At 40.3% G+C, this 17,716-nt stretch overlaps 1 protein-coding gene across 1 annotated transcript; it reads right to left on the reverse strand.

Moving 5' to 3' along the window:
* Nucleotides 1-1,321: 1,321 nt before the first annotated feature.
* Nucleotides 1,322-17,492, reverse strand: LOC125242060. Its single transcript, XM_048150761.1, has 5 exons — nt 16,743-17,492; nt 13,227-13,571; nt 3,406-3,990; nt 2,723-2,879; nt 1,322-1,620 (listed from the first exon to the last, which is right to left on the reverse strand). The coding sequence occupies exons 1-5, from the start codon at nt 17,490-17,492 to the stop codon at nt 1,451-1,453; spliced, it is 2,007 nt and encodes a 668-aa protein (XP_048006718.1). The 3' UTR covers nt 1,322-1,450.
* Nucleotides 17,493-17,716: the final 224 nt, after the last annotated feature.

The following is a 17,716-nucleotide window of genomic DNA, read 5'->3' on the forward strand; positions in this document are numbered from 1 at the left end:
GACCCTCGAACTTTAGCCAGTCTCCGCGCCGGCACGACCAGCAGGTGCTGGCCGCGCGTGCTCCTGCCCGGGGCGTGGTGCTGCGCGCGAGTCGGGTACGACCCGAGGTTGTGACGGACATGCAGGCAAGCTTCAAGAATGAATACGCTAGGTAATGTGAGTATTCTCAGTTCTTTGAATAGGCTGCGAGCGGGATGATCATGAGGTTTGTTACACATTATCCGAACGGCGCGCTTTTGAATTTTAAATGCCTCATCGCGATCAGCTGCAGTGGCCCATAGGTCGACACCATAGATCAGGATGGAGTGGAAGTAGCCATAATATGCCTTCTTCATGTTATCAGCTGATAAGGTAGGAGCCAGCCTCAATAGGGCATAAGAAACGGAGCTTAGCTTGTTACAGACGGCATCTATATGGGGCTACCACGTGAGACCAGCATCGATAACAAATCCTAGGTATTTTACCTGTTCCGCCTGAGGCACGAGCACGTTGTTTGATTGTATATTAAGATTTTCCTTTATGGTGTTACGCAGCTGAAAATGCATGATGTGCGTCTTTTCGGCATTTAGAAGCATCCCATTTGCTTTAAACCATGACGATATGTTATCAATTGCCTCTTTCACTTTGTTTTTTAAGTTGGATACAGTATCGGCATTTACTATTATACATGTATCGTCGGCAAACATTACATACTCCAGGTCAGTATTGGCTGCTGTGATGTCATTAACTAATAGCAAAAATAGGTAATTTCCCATTGTCGATCCTTGAGGGACGGCGCACCCGGGCAGAGATTCTATGCCAGATTTGGAATTAAGTACCTACATACGTCCTCTGCATTCGGTTATGTAGAAATGATTCTATTGTTTGGAGAAAACTCCCTTCAAAGCCATAGCGCGCCAACTTTCTTACTAGTAGTGAGTGGTCGCATCATACGTCTCGCTCCCACGCACGCGCCGAAACGTTGCGCGTTCTTGGAAAAACGATGCCTGATACTCAATATTCATACAGAAGATGTAATTAATATAGTAGGATAAAATGTATTCATTTAAAAACTTATGTTGATAATAATGCTCTTAGACACTATTCATACATATTTAAACCCTACTTATTTGTATAAGAGGAATTGAAACAATGTAGTCATAAGTTGTAAAAACTCTTCAATCTCTTTATGACGGGTATGTGACGTCATCATTTCCCCACTTTATATAACGAAAATCGGTAGATATATGATTGACCAAGTGACTACTTGGTCACTAAAAATTCATATTAATTATCATAACGTTGGAGAGAAACAGTTGCTATATTTGTCTCTTTCAGTATATTATGGAATGCTAGAGTGTGTACAGGCTGACAGAAAAGGTTAATTCGATTTTGCTTTATACCTTCCGCCTACTTTATTCCATGTCTATGATTCTTAGATTAACGACACAGTCGCAATAATTTATTAACACTACAGAAATGCGAACTGCAGTAGCACGACAGTATATGTAACGAGCACGGTCAGCATGTGAAGCGGTGTCGCCGCGCTGACTGACACCAGGTTGAAAGGGCGCATCATCCGTCTCGCTCCCACGCATGCGCCGAAACGTTGCACGTTCTTGGAGAGACGGTGGGCTGATACTGAAAAGGCAAAATTCATGTACTTACTATGTAGTTTAGCTATAAATACCGCGGGCCAGGCGAAAATTTCATCAATCATGGCGTCCCGCTTAGTATTTTCAAAGACATATATAACTCCGTATAGACAGATAAAGTCTAAGAAAAAAAACGTACCTCAGTACCATACAGAAAAAGGTACGGTGGCCTAGATGGCATTACACCTTTGGGGTACGCTCAGCTAGATGGCGCTAATATTAATATTTGACATTTTAACACATATCAAGCTAAGAATATGGGCCAAATTGTCAAAACTGAGGTTCAAAAGTTTTAGCCTCTGTCAAGAGATGGCAGTCTATGCACTGTGATTACACATTTTACTTCGACAGTAACTCTCTATAATACTCGATCCTCTTTGGTATTTTGTAGAGATGTAGTGCGAAAAGGGTTTCCTTCGTTTTTTTCCGGAAACGTTCGTATTTGTCAAGCTAGTTCACTCAATGTCAGTAGTAGCAAAGATATATATAGCTCCGTATAGACAGATAAAGTCCAAGATAAAAACATATCTCAGTACCATACAGAAAAAGGTATGGTGGCCAAGATGGCATTACATCTTTGGGGTACGCTCAGCTAGATGGCGCTAATATTCATATTTGACATTTTAACACATACGTATCAAGCTAAGAATATGGGCGAAATTGCCAAAACTGAGGTTCAAAGTTATAAGCTTGTGTCGAGAGATGGCAGCTATCGCACTTACAAATAGTGCGATAGGGACGGCCAGATGTTTTGTCATTTATCGCGCGACCATGCTTGCCTGCGATGTAGGTAGAGTGGTTAATGAAGAGGTCGGCGAGGTGAGCTATTTTCCTTCTAGTTTGACGTAATTTGACATGTCTGACGTCATATTCGTATAAAAATTGCTCACCCCCGCCGACCTATGAATAAAGAAGCATAGGTTGGTGCTTGGCGGGCTAAGGAATGGGCCCCGAATGGCCACCCCATGGAATTAAGCGTCCCTTAAGACGCCTCTTGTCGAAGTAGTAGCTTTATCCCGTGCCAGCTCTTGGAATCTTTGATATGACCCATTGACCCCTTTTGAGCATAACGCCATCATCAGACTTACCAAGGCATCCCTCATCACATCGTACGACCGAGCAGGCAGTTTCCACATCAGCCACGGTCAAATAGAAATTTTGACAGGCCACGCATAAGAAACTGATTAGGGTCACCGACTTCAATATCCATATGAAGGTTACCAAGAGGCTGGTTATAGAGGTGGCCTGAAACGCAATAGATACAATACAATGCAATACAATACAATACAATACAACACAACACAGCACAGCACAGCGCAGCACAGCACAGCGCAGCACAGCACAGCGCAGCGCAGCGCAATACAATACAATACAATACTCGTTATTTCACACCTCACAGTTTACAATGCACAATAAACAAAAAAATAGACTACTAGCTAGTTAGATATAAAACTGGATAAAAGCAAAAAAAATACAAGTAAGAAAGAAAGAAAGAAAGTGTTATTTTGGAGGGAAAAGGGGTGCCGAGAAATGAGACACGGCCAGTTCACGTATCGGTATATTTCGACTGACGATGACAGTTGCCGGGCACAGCCGGCTGGCGGGGAGATCTCATCTACCCGATATCTTAAACCTAACATCCCTCCACCAATAGTTTCAAACAAAACTAGAAGAACTTAAACTAGAAAAATTGTCTATAATCCACCAGGTTCCGTGTGCGTTTGGTCTTTCCCGGGGCCGCGCTTTGTGCCGCGGGTTCGCAGGGTATTACCGTCTCCGATGTCGATGATGGCGGTGTGCGGACCTCGACAGATTCGCTCGTGCCCGGGGCCTGTGGTTCTTGGCAATCGGGCCATTCCTCTACATCTGTCGTAGTAGTTGTCTCTGGTATCGTTGCCTGAGCGGGTTGATTACCGAGTTCCGACGCGGCCGCTGACAGAGGAGGTACAATAGGTCCAGCTGGCACTGGAGAAGCAAGAGGTGCTTGCGGTATTACAGAGACCGGAGCTACGGCTGGTACCGCTGACGCTTGTGGAATACTTGTTGGGGTAGTTTCCATGACTATAGCTGGCACGTGGTCGGAGGCCATGGGTTTTTTCCCTTGTTGGGCAACATCAGGGTTTTCCGGTTGCGGTTGCCCTATCGCATCTTCTTCCCCCTTATACTTGTAGATTTGATTTTTATGTCTTTTTATTAAACGGTCCGATTGCTCACAATGAACTAAAAATGTCGATCTTCCTAATTGTTTTTTCACTGACGCTTTAGACCAAAACGCTTTCTGTCCCTGGTACACTTTCACTATAACTACGTCATTTGGCTTGAAATCAATGTTCCTACTGCCACGGTAGTGCTGCATCTGCGAACACTGATTTTTACGAACGGTTTCATACAATGCTGCATCGGATGAATCCCGAGGTAATGGATTCATTAAGTCTAATCTACATCGCAGGTTCCTACCAAATAAAACCTCCGCCGGTGATCGGTTCGTGGATGAATGTTTAGAATTTCGATACTGAAATAAAAATTCGTGTATTTTCATTTTTAAATCCTTTTTTGGACACCACTAAGAAGAATAGCTTTGAAAGCTTTCTTGAAAATCTTCACGTAGCTTTCAGCCTGGCCGTTGCTCGCCGGATTGTATGGAGGAATCGTGACATGAGAAATACCATTAGTTTTACAAAATGCTGCGAATTCTGTTGACGTGAAGGATGTGCCATTATCCGTGCAAATAGTGTTTATTAATCCAAACCTAGACATCAACTCGCATAAACAACCTATGACAACTCCCGAGCCGAAGCCGTTGCTAACGTCAAAGACCTCAACCCATTTGGAATAAGCATCGACGGCTATTAAAAACATACTATTATTAATAGGACCTGCAAAATCAAGATGAACTCGATAAAAAAAATCAGGTGGGAATTCCCAAGGCGTGAGCGGCGCGCGGCGGGGCGCGGGGCGCAGCTGCGTGCACACTGCGCACGCGGCGGCCGCGCGCTCCACGCACGTGCTTTGCCCGGGCCACCAGAATCGATCGCGCGCTGCCGCTTTCATTTTAGCTACCCCTAAATGGCCTCGATGCAAATCCGTTATAACTTGGCTTATAAGGGACTGTGGAACTACTAATTTAGCGCCCCTCATTAAACAGCCGTTTTCTACCGAAAGTTCCACCCTACAGTCAAAATAAGGTTTAATCTCTTTATCTGTTATCTTACTTGGCCATCCGTTTAAAACATAACCTACTACGCGAGACAAAACAGTGTCTGTTTCTATAGCACGGCGCACATCACAAACAGAAACGGGCGGCGAACCGGTTTCCGCTACGAAATGCATATAGGAGGCACGATCTGCTGGTGGCGGTGGCGCGACCGCCTGGCCACTTCGCTCGGGTTGCAATGATGACGTCACTGCCATGGAGCGGCTAAGAAAATCGGCCGTGTTATGCGCACTACTAACGTATTCGATAGTGTAATTGTACGCGGCCAAGAACAGGGCATACCGCTGAAGTCTATTAGCAGTTACTTCTGGTATCCCTTTTTGGGGATTAAAAATTGATAAAAGGGGCTTATGATCTGTTCTCAAAATAAAGGGTGTTGCTCGGCCATACAAATATTGGTGGTATTTTGTGATACCGAAAACGATTGCAGTAGCCTCTTTTTCAATTTGACTATACCTTTTTTCCGCGACGTTTAAACTTCTAGACATAAAGGACACGGGTTGCTCAACTCCATTATCCCCTATCTGTGATAAAATCGCCCCAAGACCGAAGGGTGACGCATCTACTGTCAGAATGATTCGTGCATCAGGGTTAAAATGCGCGAGCGTGTTATCTGCCGCCAACGCATTTTTAATAGCAACAAATGCGTCCTCTTGCTGCTGGAGCCACTGCCATCTAGCATTTTTTTGTAAAAGCTCATGTAATGGATGCAAAATAGCAGATGCGTTTTTTATGAATCCCCTGTAGTAGTTCACCAACCCTAAAAACGATTTTAATTCAGTGACATTACTCGGTTGTTTTGCACTCAAGATTGCTTTTACTTTTTCTGGAGACTTATGTAATCCGTGCCTATCAATTATATAACCTAAGTAAGATACGGAATCCTGAAAAAAACTACATTTTTCTTTTTTTAGGACTAGACCTGCATTTTCAAGGCCCTAAATACTTCTCGTAATCTTGTAACGTGCTCCTCCTTCGTTTTGCCCGTTATCAAAATGTCATCAAGGAATTGGAGAACGCCATCTATTCCTGAAAGTATTTTCTCTAGAGTGCGCTGAAAAATAGACGGAGCACTCGCCAGTCCAAAAATTAGCCGCTTATACATGTATAACCCTTTGTGTGTATTGATACAGGTCATGGGTTGCGAGTCGGGGTGCAATTTAATTTGGTTATAGGCCCCCGATAAATCCAGCTTTGTGAATTGCTGACCACCGTGAAGTTTAGAAAATAACTCGTCAATCCGTGGCAAGGGATACTTTTCTATAATCAGCTGTTTGTTAAGAGTTGCCGAATAGTCCGCGCATAACCGAATAGTGGAGTAAAAGTAAGGTACCCTGGACATAATTCAATAACTCGTCCTTTTTAATATTTTATTGGGTATTATTATTAAGCATCAAATAGTAATTATGTACATAGATAAAAAAAAATACGATCGTATTCATATCTTATAAAAATCATGAGATAAAGTACATTATCCCACTTTTCGCTAACAGCAAAATAGTTAACCGAAAACTTTGTTAGATTAACTTTGTGGTGCACTCAGATGCGATCAGTTATTAGCGATATTACACAGAAAATAAATCTGATTGTGTACTTTTTTTACCGTTTTCATTTAATGTGAATATCTAGGTAGGTAAAAATGGTGACCATGATATATATATCAATTTGCATTGTATTGAGTATATATAGACATTTAGCACCGATCTTAAACATATATTTTTAACGCTTAAATAAACATGAATTTCTCAGTAGGTATAAATTGTAACTGAGATTTTTTTGCTTAAGACCAGGTTTTTGTGTACTATAATCATGATTTTATCAAAATTAATACTGTGAAGGTCGCGCTTAAGAAACTGTAAATGTCAGTAATTTAAAAGGGTGCAAAGTTATCGTAGAGCGGCTGGCGCGGGGCGGGGGGAGCGCGCGGGGCGCGGGCCTGGGAGAGCGCGCCGCGCACCGGCCGCGTCACCGCGGCGGATCGGTTAATAGGTTAGGGACGTAAGGTACCGGCCACACCAGAGCGTCGCGTGTCTCGGGGCGCGCAACGGACGTCCGCGCCATGCCACCTGAGTGTAATTCAAAAATCGTCTCCTCAGTACATTTTGTATAGGAAGGACGTAAGACGCGCCCCAGGCGGCGTTACGTCTAAAATAAACACAACGGACGTGGCGTGGCGCGGGCGTAGCGAGGACGAGGCGCGGACGGGGCGCGGACGCAATCTAAATTACACACAAGAGGTGAAAACACGGCTCGATGCGTCATTATACAGGCTGATTTCGTTGCGGAAACGTCTTCCTCGTCCGATGATGAATATGCGTTTGCCTTGCTGCAAATTCTCAAATTTCTCAATATGCAGAGGCACAGGAGATATTGGGTCCACCCTATGCGAAAATTATCCAAACATTACAGATATTTCGAAACCATGGAAAAGTTGCATGAATATCCGGATCTTTTTCGTACAGTTTATAAAATGTCAAATAAAAATGCAAACAATAAACCTTTGAATTCAGATTTCTTATCCCTCATGCCTGTTTGCCCCACCCAACCATACCCAGGCTGGCCCAGACTCCAAAAATAATTGATTTGTTTATAATTTGGATGTTTAGATTATTGCAATACGATAAGAAATCTGAATTCAAAGGTTTATTATTTTTTGCGTTTTAGTTTCTCCGTGTTTTGTAACGCGCTTATTTTTGAAGGCGGTTTTATATTAAAGAAAAAATTATTTATTTATTGATTTTAGTGGTTCCTATTGATATTATATACGTACAGTAGTGAAAGAATTATCCTTTAACTCCTAACCATTGAGGAGTTGACCTTCCATCATCAGCTCAGCGACATTAAAATTTTTACCATCAATCGTAAATATTGGTGTACCTATTAAAAATACACTAAAAACATTACATGTGCCTATAACATTTGAAGAGTTCCCTCGATTTCTCCAAGATCCCATCATCAGACCCCGACTTGGTGCCAATAGGACCATCTCGGGGTTATACCCGTTCGATTAAAAAAAATAATTTGAAAATCGGTCCACGATTCTCGGAGATATCGAGTAACATACATACAAAAAAAACCGGCCAAGAGCGTGTCGGTCCACGCTCAGTGTAGGGTTCCGTAGTTTTCCGTATTTTTCTCAAAACAATTTTCCTAGAAAGTCTTTATAAAGTTCTACTTTTTTGATCTTTTTTCATATTTTTTTAAACATAAGGTTCAAAATATAGAGGGGGGGGACGCACTTTTTTTCCTTTAGGAGCGATTATTTCCGAAAATATTAATATGATCAAAAAACGATCTTAGTAAAAGTAAACCCTTATTCATTTTTAAATACCTATCCAACAATATATCATACGTTGGAGTTGGAATGAAAAAAAAAATCAGCCCCCACTTTACATGTAGGGGGGGTACCCTAATAAAACATTTTTTTCCATTTTTTATTTTTGCACTTTGTTGGCGTGATTGATACATTGGTAGCAAATTTCAGCTTTCTAGTGCTTACGGTTACTGAGATTATCCGCGGACGGACGGACAGACAGACAGACAGGGGGAAACTATAAGGATTCCTAGTTGACTACGGAACCCTAAAAAACATTCAGTCGAATTGAGAACCTCCTACTTTTTTTGAAGTCGGTTAAAAAAACAACCTTTATTGCCGGCCGGCAAACGGCTAACCGATTGAAACAGAAACATAAATGAAAAGAGAGGGCGAACGGCGACACCTGCGTGTCGGCGATTTCAAAGGTAAGCGCACGTGCACCCGATCTCGCTACCTACGCCCAGGTGCGGGCGCGGCTTTCGACCTTCGCGCCGTGCAATAGAATTTAATGTCGGCTGCTCGTGTGCGGTCTGTTTGTTTTATAGAGTGGCGGCATTTTCAACATCAAAGGGTGAGCCTATTTTGTGCAAAATTCTATTATATCAATAACTTCTCACGTCACTAGATTATCGACTTTGAATGTCGAGTATATTTATAGTATCATCACTTTATTTCAGTGTACGAATTTCGTATGTGTTAAAAATCATTGTTCTAGCTTCATAAACCAGGGAGGAAATAATGGAGAGCGTTTATATGTCTTGTTTTGCCTTAATTCAATATCATCACATATTTTTGTTGCTGATAAAATAATACATCCTATATATCAAGGCCTTGTAGCTCGGCGAAAGAATCGTGATCGCGGAGTGCGCCGGCACTGATTATAATTATTTTGTCCAGTTATTATAATAACCTATACAAAAAGTACCGATAGAATAGGTATTCTAATCTATATCTGCATAGAACTATTTAAAACAAACCACAAAAGTTCATAGTTGATCGTTATTGGTACAGTCAGCAACTCAGCTGTGAATACAGATAAAGTGCCAAATATATGTATACACACACCTTAATGTACCAAGTACCAACACTTGTACAGGAAATAAAATACTCTATACATATTTTTGGCACTTTGTCTTGCCAGCTGTGTTGTTGACTGTACACGATCTAAAAAGGAGCCGAACGGTTATTATAATTACGCGGTGACTTGCGTAGTCGGCGGCCGCGCGATACATAGTGCTGTCTCTGTTCAGGCCCCGTAGCCGAATGCCATTTCTCCGACGCGAAACGAAAACGAAACGCAGTCTGGCTCTGTCGCGCCAATACGCAAGAGCGATAGAGATAGATATCTACTAGCGTTTCGTTTCGTGAGCGTTTGTGCCATTCGGCTACGCACCCTGTTCTCACTACCACGAATTTGAAGAACAATATTGCTATCTCTCTCAATCTTTAGGCGTCATTCATATATTACGTCATACTAAATGTGACAATCCATGTTAAAGGATTAAAAAAGCGTGACATTGGGGGGTCCAAATAGAAGTCCATAAACCACGTCTTTGACCAACGTGAGTGATATCTCTGTCACTCTTTACGTCTTTACTAACAGAAATTTAAATAACAATAGTGCTATCTCTGTCACTCTTTACTAACAGAAATTTAAATAACAAAAATGATATCTCTGTCACTCTTTACTACCAGGAACTTAAATTATTATAGTGCTATCTCTGTCACTCTTTACTATCAGGAACTTAAATTGTTATAGTGCTATCTCTGTCACTCTTTACTACCAGGACCTTAAATTATTATAGTGCTATCTCTGTCACTCTTTACTGCGTGCGGGAAGTGCACATACCACGAGTTTGACTAACATGAGTGCTATCTCTGTCACTCTTTACTACCAGGAACATAAATTTTATTATTATAGTGCTATCTCTGTCACTCTTTACTACCAGGAACTTAAATGATTATAGTGCTATCTCTGTCACTCTTTACTGTGTGCGGAAAGTGCACATACCACGAGTTTGACTAACATGAGTGCTATCTCTGTCACTCTTTACTACCAGGAACTTAAATGATTATAGTACTATCTCTGTCACTCTTTACTTCCAGGAACTTAAATATTTTTTTCGGTTTCGGTTTTGGTCTTGGTTTCGGTGTCGGTTTTGGTGTAGGTTTCGGTGTCGGTTTCGGTTTCGATTTTGGTTTTCGTTTCCATTCCCGTTTCGGTTTCCGTTTTCGTTTTCAGTTTTGTTTTTGTTTAAACTAACAGAACTAAAACTAAAACCAAAACCAAAACCAAACCAGAAACGGGAAACCGAACACGGGAAACCGGATATCGGATACCGTATATCGGATACTGGTTACCGGTTACTGTCTACCGTTTACCGGATACCGGTTACCGTCTACCGGTTACCGGATACCGGTCACCGTTTACCGGATACCGGTTAACGGTCATTGGTTACTGGTTACCGGTTACCGGTCACCGAATACCGGAGACCAGTCACCGGTTACCGGTTAACGGTTACCGGATACCGGATACCGGAGACCTGTCACCGGTTACCGGTTACCGGTTACCGGATACCGGTTACCGGTTACAGGATACCGGTTACCTGTTACCAGATACCGGTTACAGGATACCGGTTACCAGATACCGGTTACCGGATACCGGTTACCGGATACCGGATACCGGATACCGGATACCGGCTACCGGATACCGGATACCGGATACAGGATACAGGATACCGGATACCGGTTACCGGGTACCAGATACCAGAAACCAGGTTTTGATTTCTGGTTTCTCATGTTACAACGTGTATAGATTAGTCGATACCAAGTCGGACACTTCCGATTAGGCGATTTCGGCTCGCATTGTTACGCAGCATTCGAGTGTTGAGTTTCTCACACATGAGGCCCCCTAATAAAATTTGTACCACTCATTGATTTGACTCTCGCAACACAAACACCTCATGCCCACACAAATACACACAAAATAAAATCATTCACAAACTTCAAATCATTCAAAAACTCAACAGTCACACGCGCTCCTCGCGGTCCTCTAAGAACTCCCTCGCGAGAGTCGACACTTCAAAATGAAGCGACATCGCATCGGCTCATCGTCCACAAATCCGAAAAGATCCACCGATAAATTTGTACCGGAAAGACCTCACCGCGACAATGTCACATTACCCAAATTACTTCAAAAATCCTCTGAAAGTGAAACAGTTCATTAGGTTTACCGTAAGAGTGAGTGAGACAGACACGCACTGTGCTTCAAATTTGCCTCGCCAAAATACGTTACACACGACTCGAAAGAATACAGTCTTAAGCGCCGCAAGCTTTCATACATATTACGTTGTTGTAATCCAAGCATCTCGTCAAGCTCGATAGGTACTATTATTGAGCTAACGACTTGACCAGTTTAACGTGACCTATCGGACTAATTGATTTGTATGACTTTTGTCACTTGTAATAAGGGAGCTCTCTTATACTGGACGGTGAAATATTTGTTATCGAAGCGTTTTGAAAACGCGGCGCCCTTGATATCGCCGTGCGAAACACGTGTTGACGACTCGCCGCCCGTTCCCGCTACTACTATACTAGCTATACCTACTCTGTGCACGACCTTATTCTGCAGGTAATAACGTTCATATTAAAGCGCAAGTAAGAAAAATATCAATTAAGTAATGAATCTTACATATTTGTTGTTTAATTGATTTCGTATAGTACTAAGAATATATTAACGGCAAAATTTACCATCTTTCAATTTAGTTAGGTATTTTTCCTTTCCTAAAATTATCAATATTTAAGATTTTGAACAAGCGCCAAAAGTATTGGTATAAGTTTTAATAATTTATCAACACACGTAATATTATATTCATAATAAATTGCAGGATTACGGTTTACAATATTTTCTAGTGAAATACGCCTGAAAATGTGTAACTTACTATACCTTCTTTATAAATGACAGTTCTGTATGAATTATTTATAAAAATTAGATGTTTTATATGAAATGCAGGTGTCACAACATAATACAAGCACTTTTTCCGGATTACATTTAATACTTTAGTTATAAAATCAAAAATTATTCAAAGTTCGTTTTTATTTTTTTTTTAATTGAATCAGAACCCTAATTTGATTAATAATTTGTATTTTAACTATCACTAATGATACTTTATACGACAGAAAAAGAAAATTACGGTTATCGAATTATGTCCAGGTCAAGCTATTTTTACTGGTCTAGAATACTACCGTCCGGCTTCAATACGGGTACAATGGGGCTCGCGAAATCAGAAGAGGTTGCGGGCTCAATTATACCTAACTCTAATAACCGGTTCAATTCTAATTCAAGCTTTGGTCGAATTGCAAACGGCACGGATCTAGCCTTTGTGAATATCGGAATCGCATCTGGTTTTAAATGTAATTTTACTTCCACATTTTTGCAACAACCTAATTTGTCTGAAAATAAATGCGAGTAGTTTGATAACATTTTACCGCACTCATCCCAGTTACACGCATTTATCTTTGAAGTGACCTCTAAATGGAATTTAAAAATGAAGTCCCTCCCTACCAATGGAGGTCCTCCATCTGTAACCACATGTACTTCTATAAGCTCGGTCTGATTTAAGTAAACAAATGGTAGTGTCATTACTCCAGCCAACCCGATAATACCGTTATTATAACTACGGAGTATTTTATTACTTTTGCGTAAAGGATGTTTTGAAAAATAATTAAAATACACGGATTCATTAATTGCCGTCACTGCAGAACCCGTATCTAATTCGCATGTTAAAGGGACATTATCCACGACTACCGACACCAACATTGGCTCACCTTGGTTAGTACGAATATTATATATTAATTGCTCACCCTCATCGGCCTCATCCGTGCAACATTGTAGGAAATGATGGTTAGATGGCCCATTTTTCGCGTTGCAAACGCGCATCAAATGGCCTTTAATACCGCACAACTTGCAAGACGCATTCTTAAATCTACACTTTTTTCCATCATGGTTAAAGTATCCACACACTGAACACTGTACTCCCTTATGGTCCCGCAAGGTGCTCGCCTGCGGAACCCCGTTATGTCGGTGCGCGGCGGCGGCGGCGTGCTGCGGCGGGCCGGCCGCCCGCGCCGACACCTTGTGCACGTCCGCTGTGACGCGCGCCGACGCCTGCTGCGCTCCTTCTCTAGCGCAGCGGATGCTTTCCGCTAACTGCAACGCCTTCGCTAACGTGAGATCCTCCAAAGGTTCTCTAAACAGCCGGTCCCGCTCCGGGCCTCCAGACATGCCCAGCACGAACCGATCTCGCAGCGAATCTTCTAAACTCGCAGCCACGAAATTGCAATGCAATGATAACCCCGCACTCGCGCCGCCCAGTCCGCTAACGACTCGCCCGACGATTGCACAGCACTATAAAATTTATAACGTTCCGCGAACCCGCACTGCCCGGTTTTAAAATGGCCGTCGAGCAGGCCCGTTAACGTAACAAACTCGACCGATCCCAATTCGGTTGGAAGCGCGAGATTTTTTACGAGTCGATACGTCGGCTCCGCTAGACTACTTAACAAAATAGCACGACGTTTTGCACCCGATTTGTCCGTGTTTTCATTAATGTCATTTGCTATAAACCATTGTTCAAGGCGGCCCTTATATAATAACCACTCCTGTTCTTCATGATTGAACACACTCAAAAATCCGACTGACACCTTTGCCATGATTGAGAATATTGTTTTACAACCAAACACACGCGCAGTTCGTTAAATCGTCGCCACTGTTATTTTGGAGGGAAAAGGGGTGCCGAGAAATGAGACACGGCCAGTTCACGTATCGGTATATTTCGACTGACGATGACAGTTGCCGGGCACAGCCGGCTGGCGGGGAGATCTCATCTACCCGATATCTTAAACCTAACAGAAAGAAAGAAATAAAATACATTTATTACGACCAGAAGGTTACTTATATACTAGAGTACATAAACACAACATGTAAATACATAATGTTTGATATAGTGGTCGCAAAAGGACACCACTCAGCATATGCTCTGGCACAGATGGTGCCACAGCGCTGGTCTTCCGTGGGGCCCAGGGTCGGTCGATAGTGTAACACAATAAGTGAGGGTACAGTACAGTAAGATAACATTTAGAGATACAATTCACACTAAAACCATAACAAAAAGTCAATAGAAAAATATATTTGTACTATTAGAACGAGACAAAAAATATAGCAGGAGTAACGAGGGGAAGAAAATGAGATAAATTGAAATATGGGGGGGGGGAAGAGCGGAGTGGGGGGGGGGGGGGTAAAAGGATACATAAACATACAACATAAACTAACAAACACCACGATCCGTAACACTCACACGGCTCACAATTCGTAGAGATCACGACAGCTGCAGGGTTAAAAGATGTTTTTTTTAGTTTACGCTTAAATGAGCTAAGACCATTGGAGTTGCGTATAGGGGGTGGTATATTATTCCAGCACTTCGTAGCAGAATATCGAAAACTGCCACGAAATGCTGCTGAGCTGCCGTGTCTCGGACAAACTAGTCGGGTGGCTTCTCTCGTTGGTCGCGTAGAGAAAGTTAGCCTGTGAAAGAGGTATGATGGTTGTTGATGGCGCACCACTCCGAAGAGCAAGGAGGCAAAATGCAAAAAGCGTCGCGCTTCCATCTTTAACATGCCACCGCTGTTAAGGTAAGGGGTGACGTGAGTACGTGAGTAAGCATACAAGGTGTGATAATTATAACCGACAATATTTTCTGGACGATAGGTTTGTTGTGTAAAAAAGTAAATCTTAAATTTAAGCATCTCTTAGATCTCTATACTACATTGATTAGGTTCGAATACACAAAAATAGTTTTAAGGGCAATATTTTTTTTTTGCCGTGTACGCCATATTGTTTATTTGTTGTCAGTCGCACGCCACAACTCGTGAAGGAAGGATTTGTTCAAGCGTGTTTTAGAGGTCCGTTTCTGAGTTCCACATAGTGACTACGTTTTCGAAGGTATGTTGTATATTTTATTAAGAAACTACCTGTTCATATTACTAGTTAGTTTATCTATTTTAATAATATATAACGTTTATGGGAAGAGTTTGTATAATTTAATTTACAACCAGAATTTTGTTTCTCAAAGGCGTAACCGTTACGTTCCATTGAGAAATATTGTTTCTCAGTGGATTAAAAAGTAACTCAGTGGAGCGATAAAGCCGCGTTATAAGTACACATTTATATTTTCACATCATATACATGAAAAAAAAATGTATCGTCACTTTTTATATGGAAGTTTAATTATTTTCATGAATGTGATGCAATATACAAAGAAAACAAATTACTAAATTAAGGGCCTCAATTTTCATACGTGAGGCGTAAAATGAGTCCAAAAAGTAAATATTTTGAAGACACTGAATATGTACACTTTTTCTGAAAAAGGCTCAGTTAATTTAATTTTTTTTTATTTGAGATATTAACATCCACGTAAAAACAGTTTGCTTAATTGTTTGACGTAGTTAAATTAGCTCCATGTTAATCGCACCCTTAGTTTTATGTTACGTTCCACTGAGAAATTGTCCTAGCAATTTCTTAGATGTAAATTTAAATTTTTATAAGATTTTGTTAGCCTTACCTACTTCTTTACATTTAATAGGAGTTTATAGTTAATTTTTCTACAGATTTTTATGTTTTTACGAAAAAGTTTTAAAGTTTTTTGACCATAATGTCACTCAGTGGATATGTAAAAGTGTGAGTTGTGTTTTTATATGAGTTAGATTTTGCAAGCTAAATTAAAGCAAAAAAGACAGTCTTATTGAAGTTTCATCATTTTCTTGATAAGTATTCTTTATTAGACTATATTGACTGGATATAGACCGTGATTACCTTTTTGATTTTTGTCGAGTTCCCGATATTTCAACGCAGTTGCACGCATCATGAAATCAAAAAGGTAATCACGGTTTTTATCCCGGTCAATATATGTCTAATAAAAATAACCCGGAATCATTCAAAGTATTCTTTACTTGTGGAAACAAAATTACAGTGATAAAAACTTATACTAAAACCAGCCAAAAACAGTTTTTTTATAATTTATACTTCTGCGTTTTCTGTGGAACTTTTGCCGACATCTATAAAAAATTGGATATATATTAGAGGATGTCCAAATCCTTCCACCAGCAGCAGCAATATCTGAAAGTAAAAATATGTGTTTCCACAACAACCATTCGGAAATGAGAATACGGATTTACTGTTTACAGATACTTTCTTAAACTTATACAATTTTAATCGGACATTTGATATAATGAATTTGAATGACCAAAGTAACAATGAGTTCGAAATGCTTATTTTAGTTTTTTTTTAGAAATTTGGATGAAGGAGTAACTTAAAAGAAATCTTTGTTTGTTCATAACAACTACAACATAAAACTTTGTAACTTATAACCTAGTTTTATTTTTTATATTATTTTCTTTATTAAGGAAAACAAACAGCATTATATAATACATATGTAAATCGTACATTTAGGTGGATCATAAGACAATCAAGTTTCCACTAATAGGTAACACTTATGTGTAAAAGTATGCATTAGTTACTTACAGACATTCCGAAAACATTGTGGCACAGTTTAAAAGCTCCAATGATATTTGAATAAGCGCTCAAAAGTTGTTTTTCTTCATAACTGACATCTTTAAAGTATTTAACAAGATGTTTGTGATTTGTCGTAGAACAAGTTTTCAGAAAATCATTCAATTTTTCTTTCCAAAGTAGTAACTCATATTCCAAAAATTTGACAACCCGTATAACGACAATAACATTTACGTCGAAATAAAACAAAGCCACATGATACACTAAATGTGATACTCGATATATGTCCAAGATTGTATAGCATAAATTGTATGAGAAATATACTAGAAAAACACCAGCAACAAAGATCAAGTTACTCATTTGAAAAATTTTCAACCCATTTTCATTACCGAGTACTCTGTAAGCTTTCTGCATTTTAATAATCAGTTGCACATTTTTGCCTTTAAATATTATATTAGTGGCGAACATCAATAGACTATAGACAGTGTAGAACACTGCATCGGCAAAGAAAAATATATTTACAATATCAGTTATTTGACCATCGCCCGGGATGAAACTATTCATAAATACATATCCCACACTTGCAAAGATCATTAGAAAAACACCTAATGACCAAATCGAATTCTCTCGCATACTGTTTGGACTGATCAATGTTTCTGTAATACGGAATTTTGGTTGAAAGTAGATTAATTCCAAAATATTCAAAGGTTTTAGCATCATTTGGAAATCTTTGTCTATTACGTTGTCTTTGTCAACTAACATTTTTTTTTATTTAGAATAATAAAAGTACTGAAAGTACAACAAAATTATAGTCAAATTTGTGACCGACTGGTATCAAGCAGTAGCACTCATAAACGAGTTTAAAATAATTATCAATATTCTGATTGGCTAGACTGTTCTACACGTGTTAGTAAATTAACAAGCGATGACAAGAAATGACAACAGTCTGGCCTGATGATGATTAATTAATTAATTAATACGACGAT

The sequence above is a fragment of the Leguminivora glycinivorella genome, unplaced genomic scaffold (assembly GCF_023078275.1).
Source record: "Leguminivora glycinivorella isolate SPB_JAAS2020 unplaced genomic scaffold, LegGlyc_1.1 Scaffold6, whole genome shotgun sequence".
NCBI lineage: Eukaryota > Metazoa > Arthropoda > Insecta > Lepidoptera > Tortricidae > Leguminivora > Leguminivora glycinivorella.

Coding starts and splice junctions, on each gene's coding strand:
- LOC125242060 (XM_048150761.1), bottom strand. CDS start 17,492: ATGTTAGTTGACAAAGACAACGTAATAGACAAAGATTTCCAAATGATG. Junction 13,572..16,742: donor ACAATGTTTTCGGAATGTCT/GTAAGTAACTAA, acceptor TAAATTTTATAG/TGCTGTGCAATCGTCGGGCG. Junction 2,880..3,405: donor CATCATCGACATCGGAGACG/GTAATACCCTGC, acceptor ATTGCGTTTCAG/GCCACCTCTATAACCAGCCT.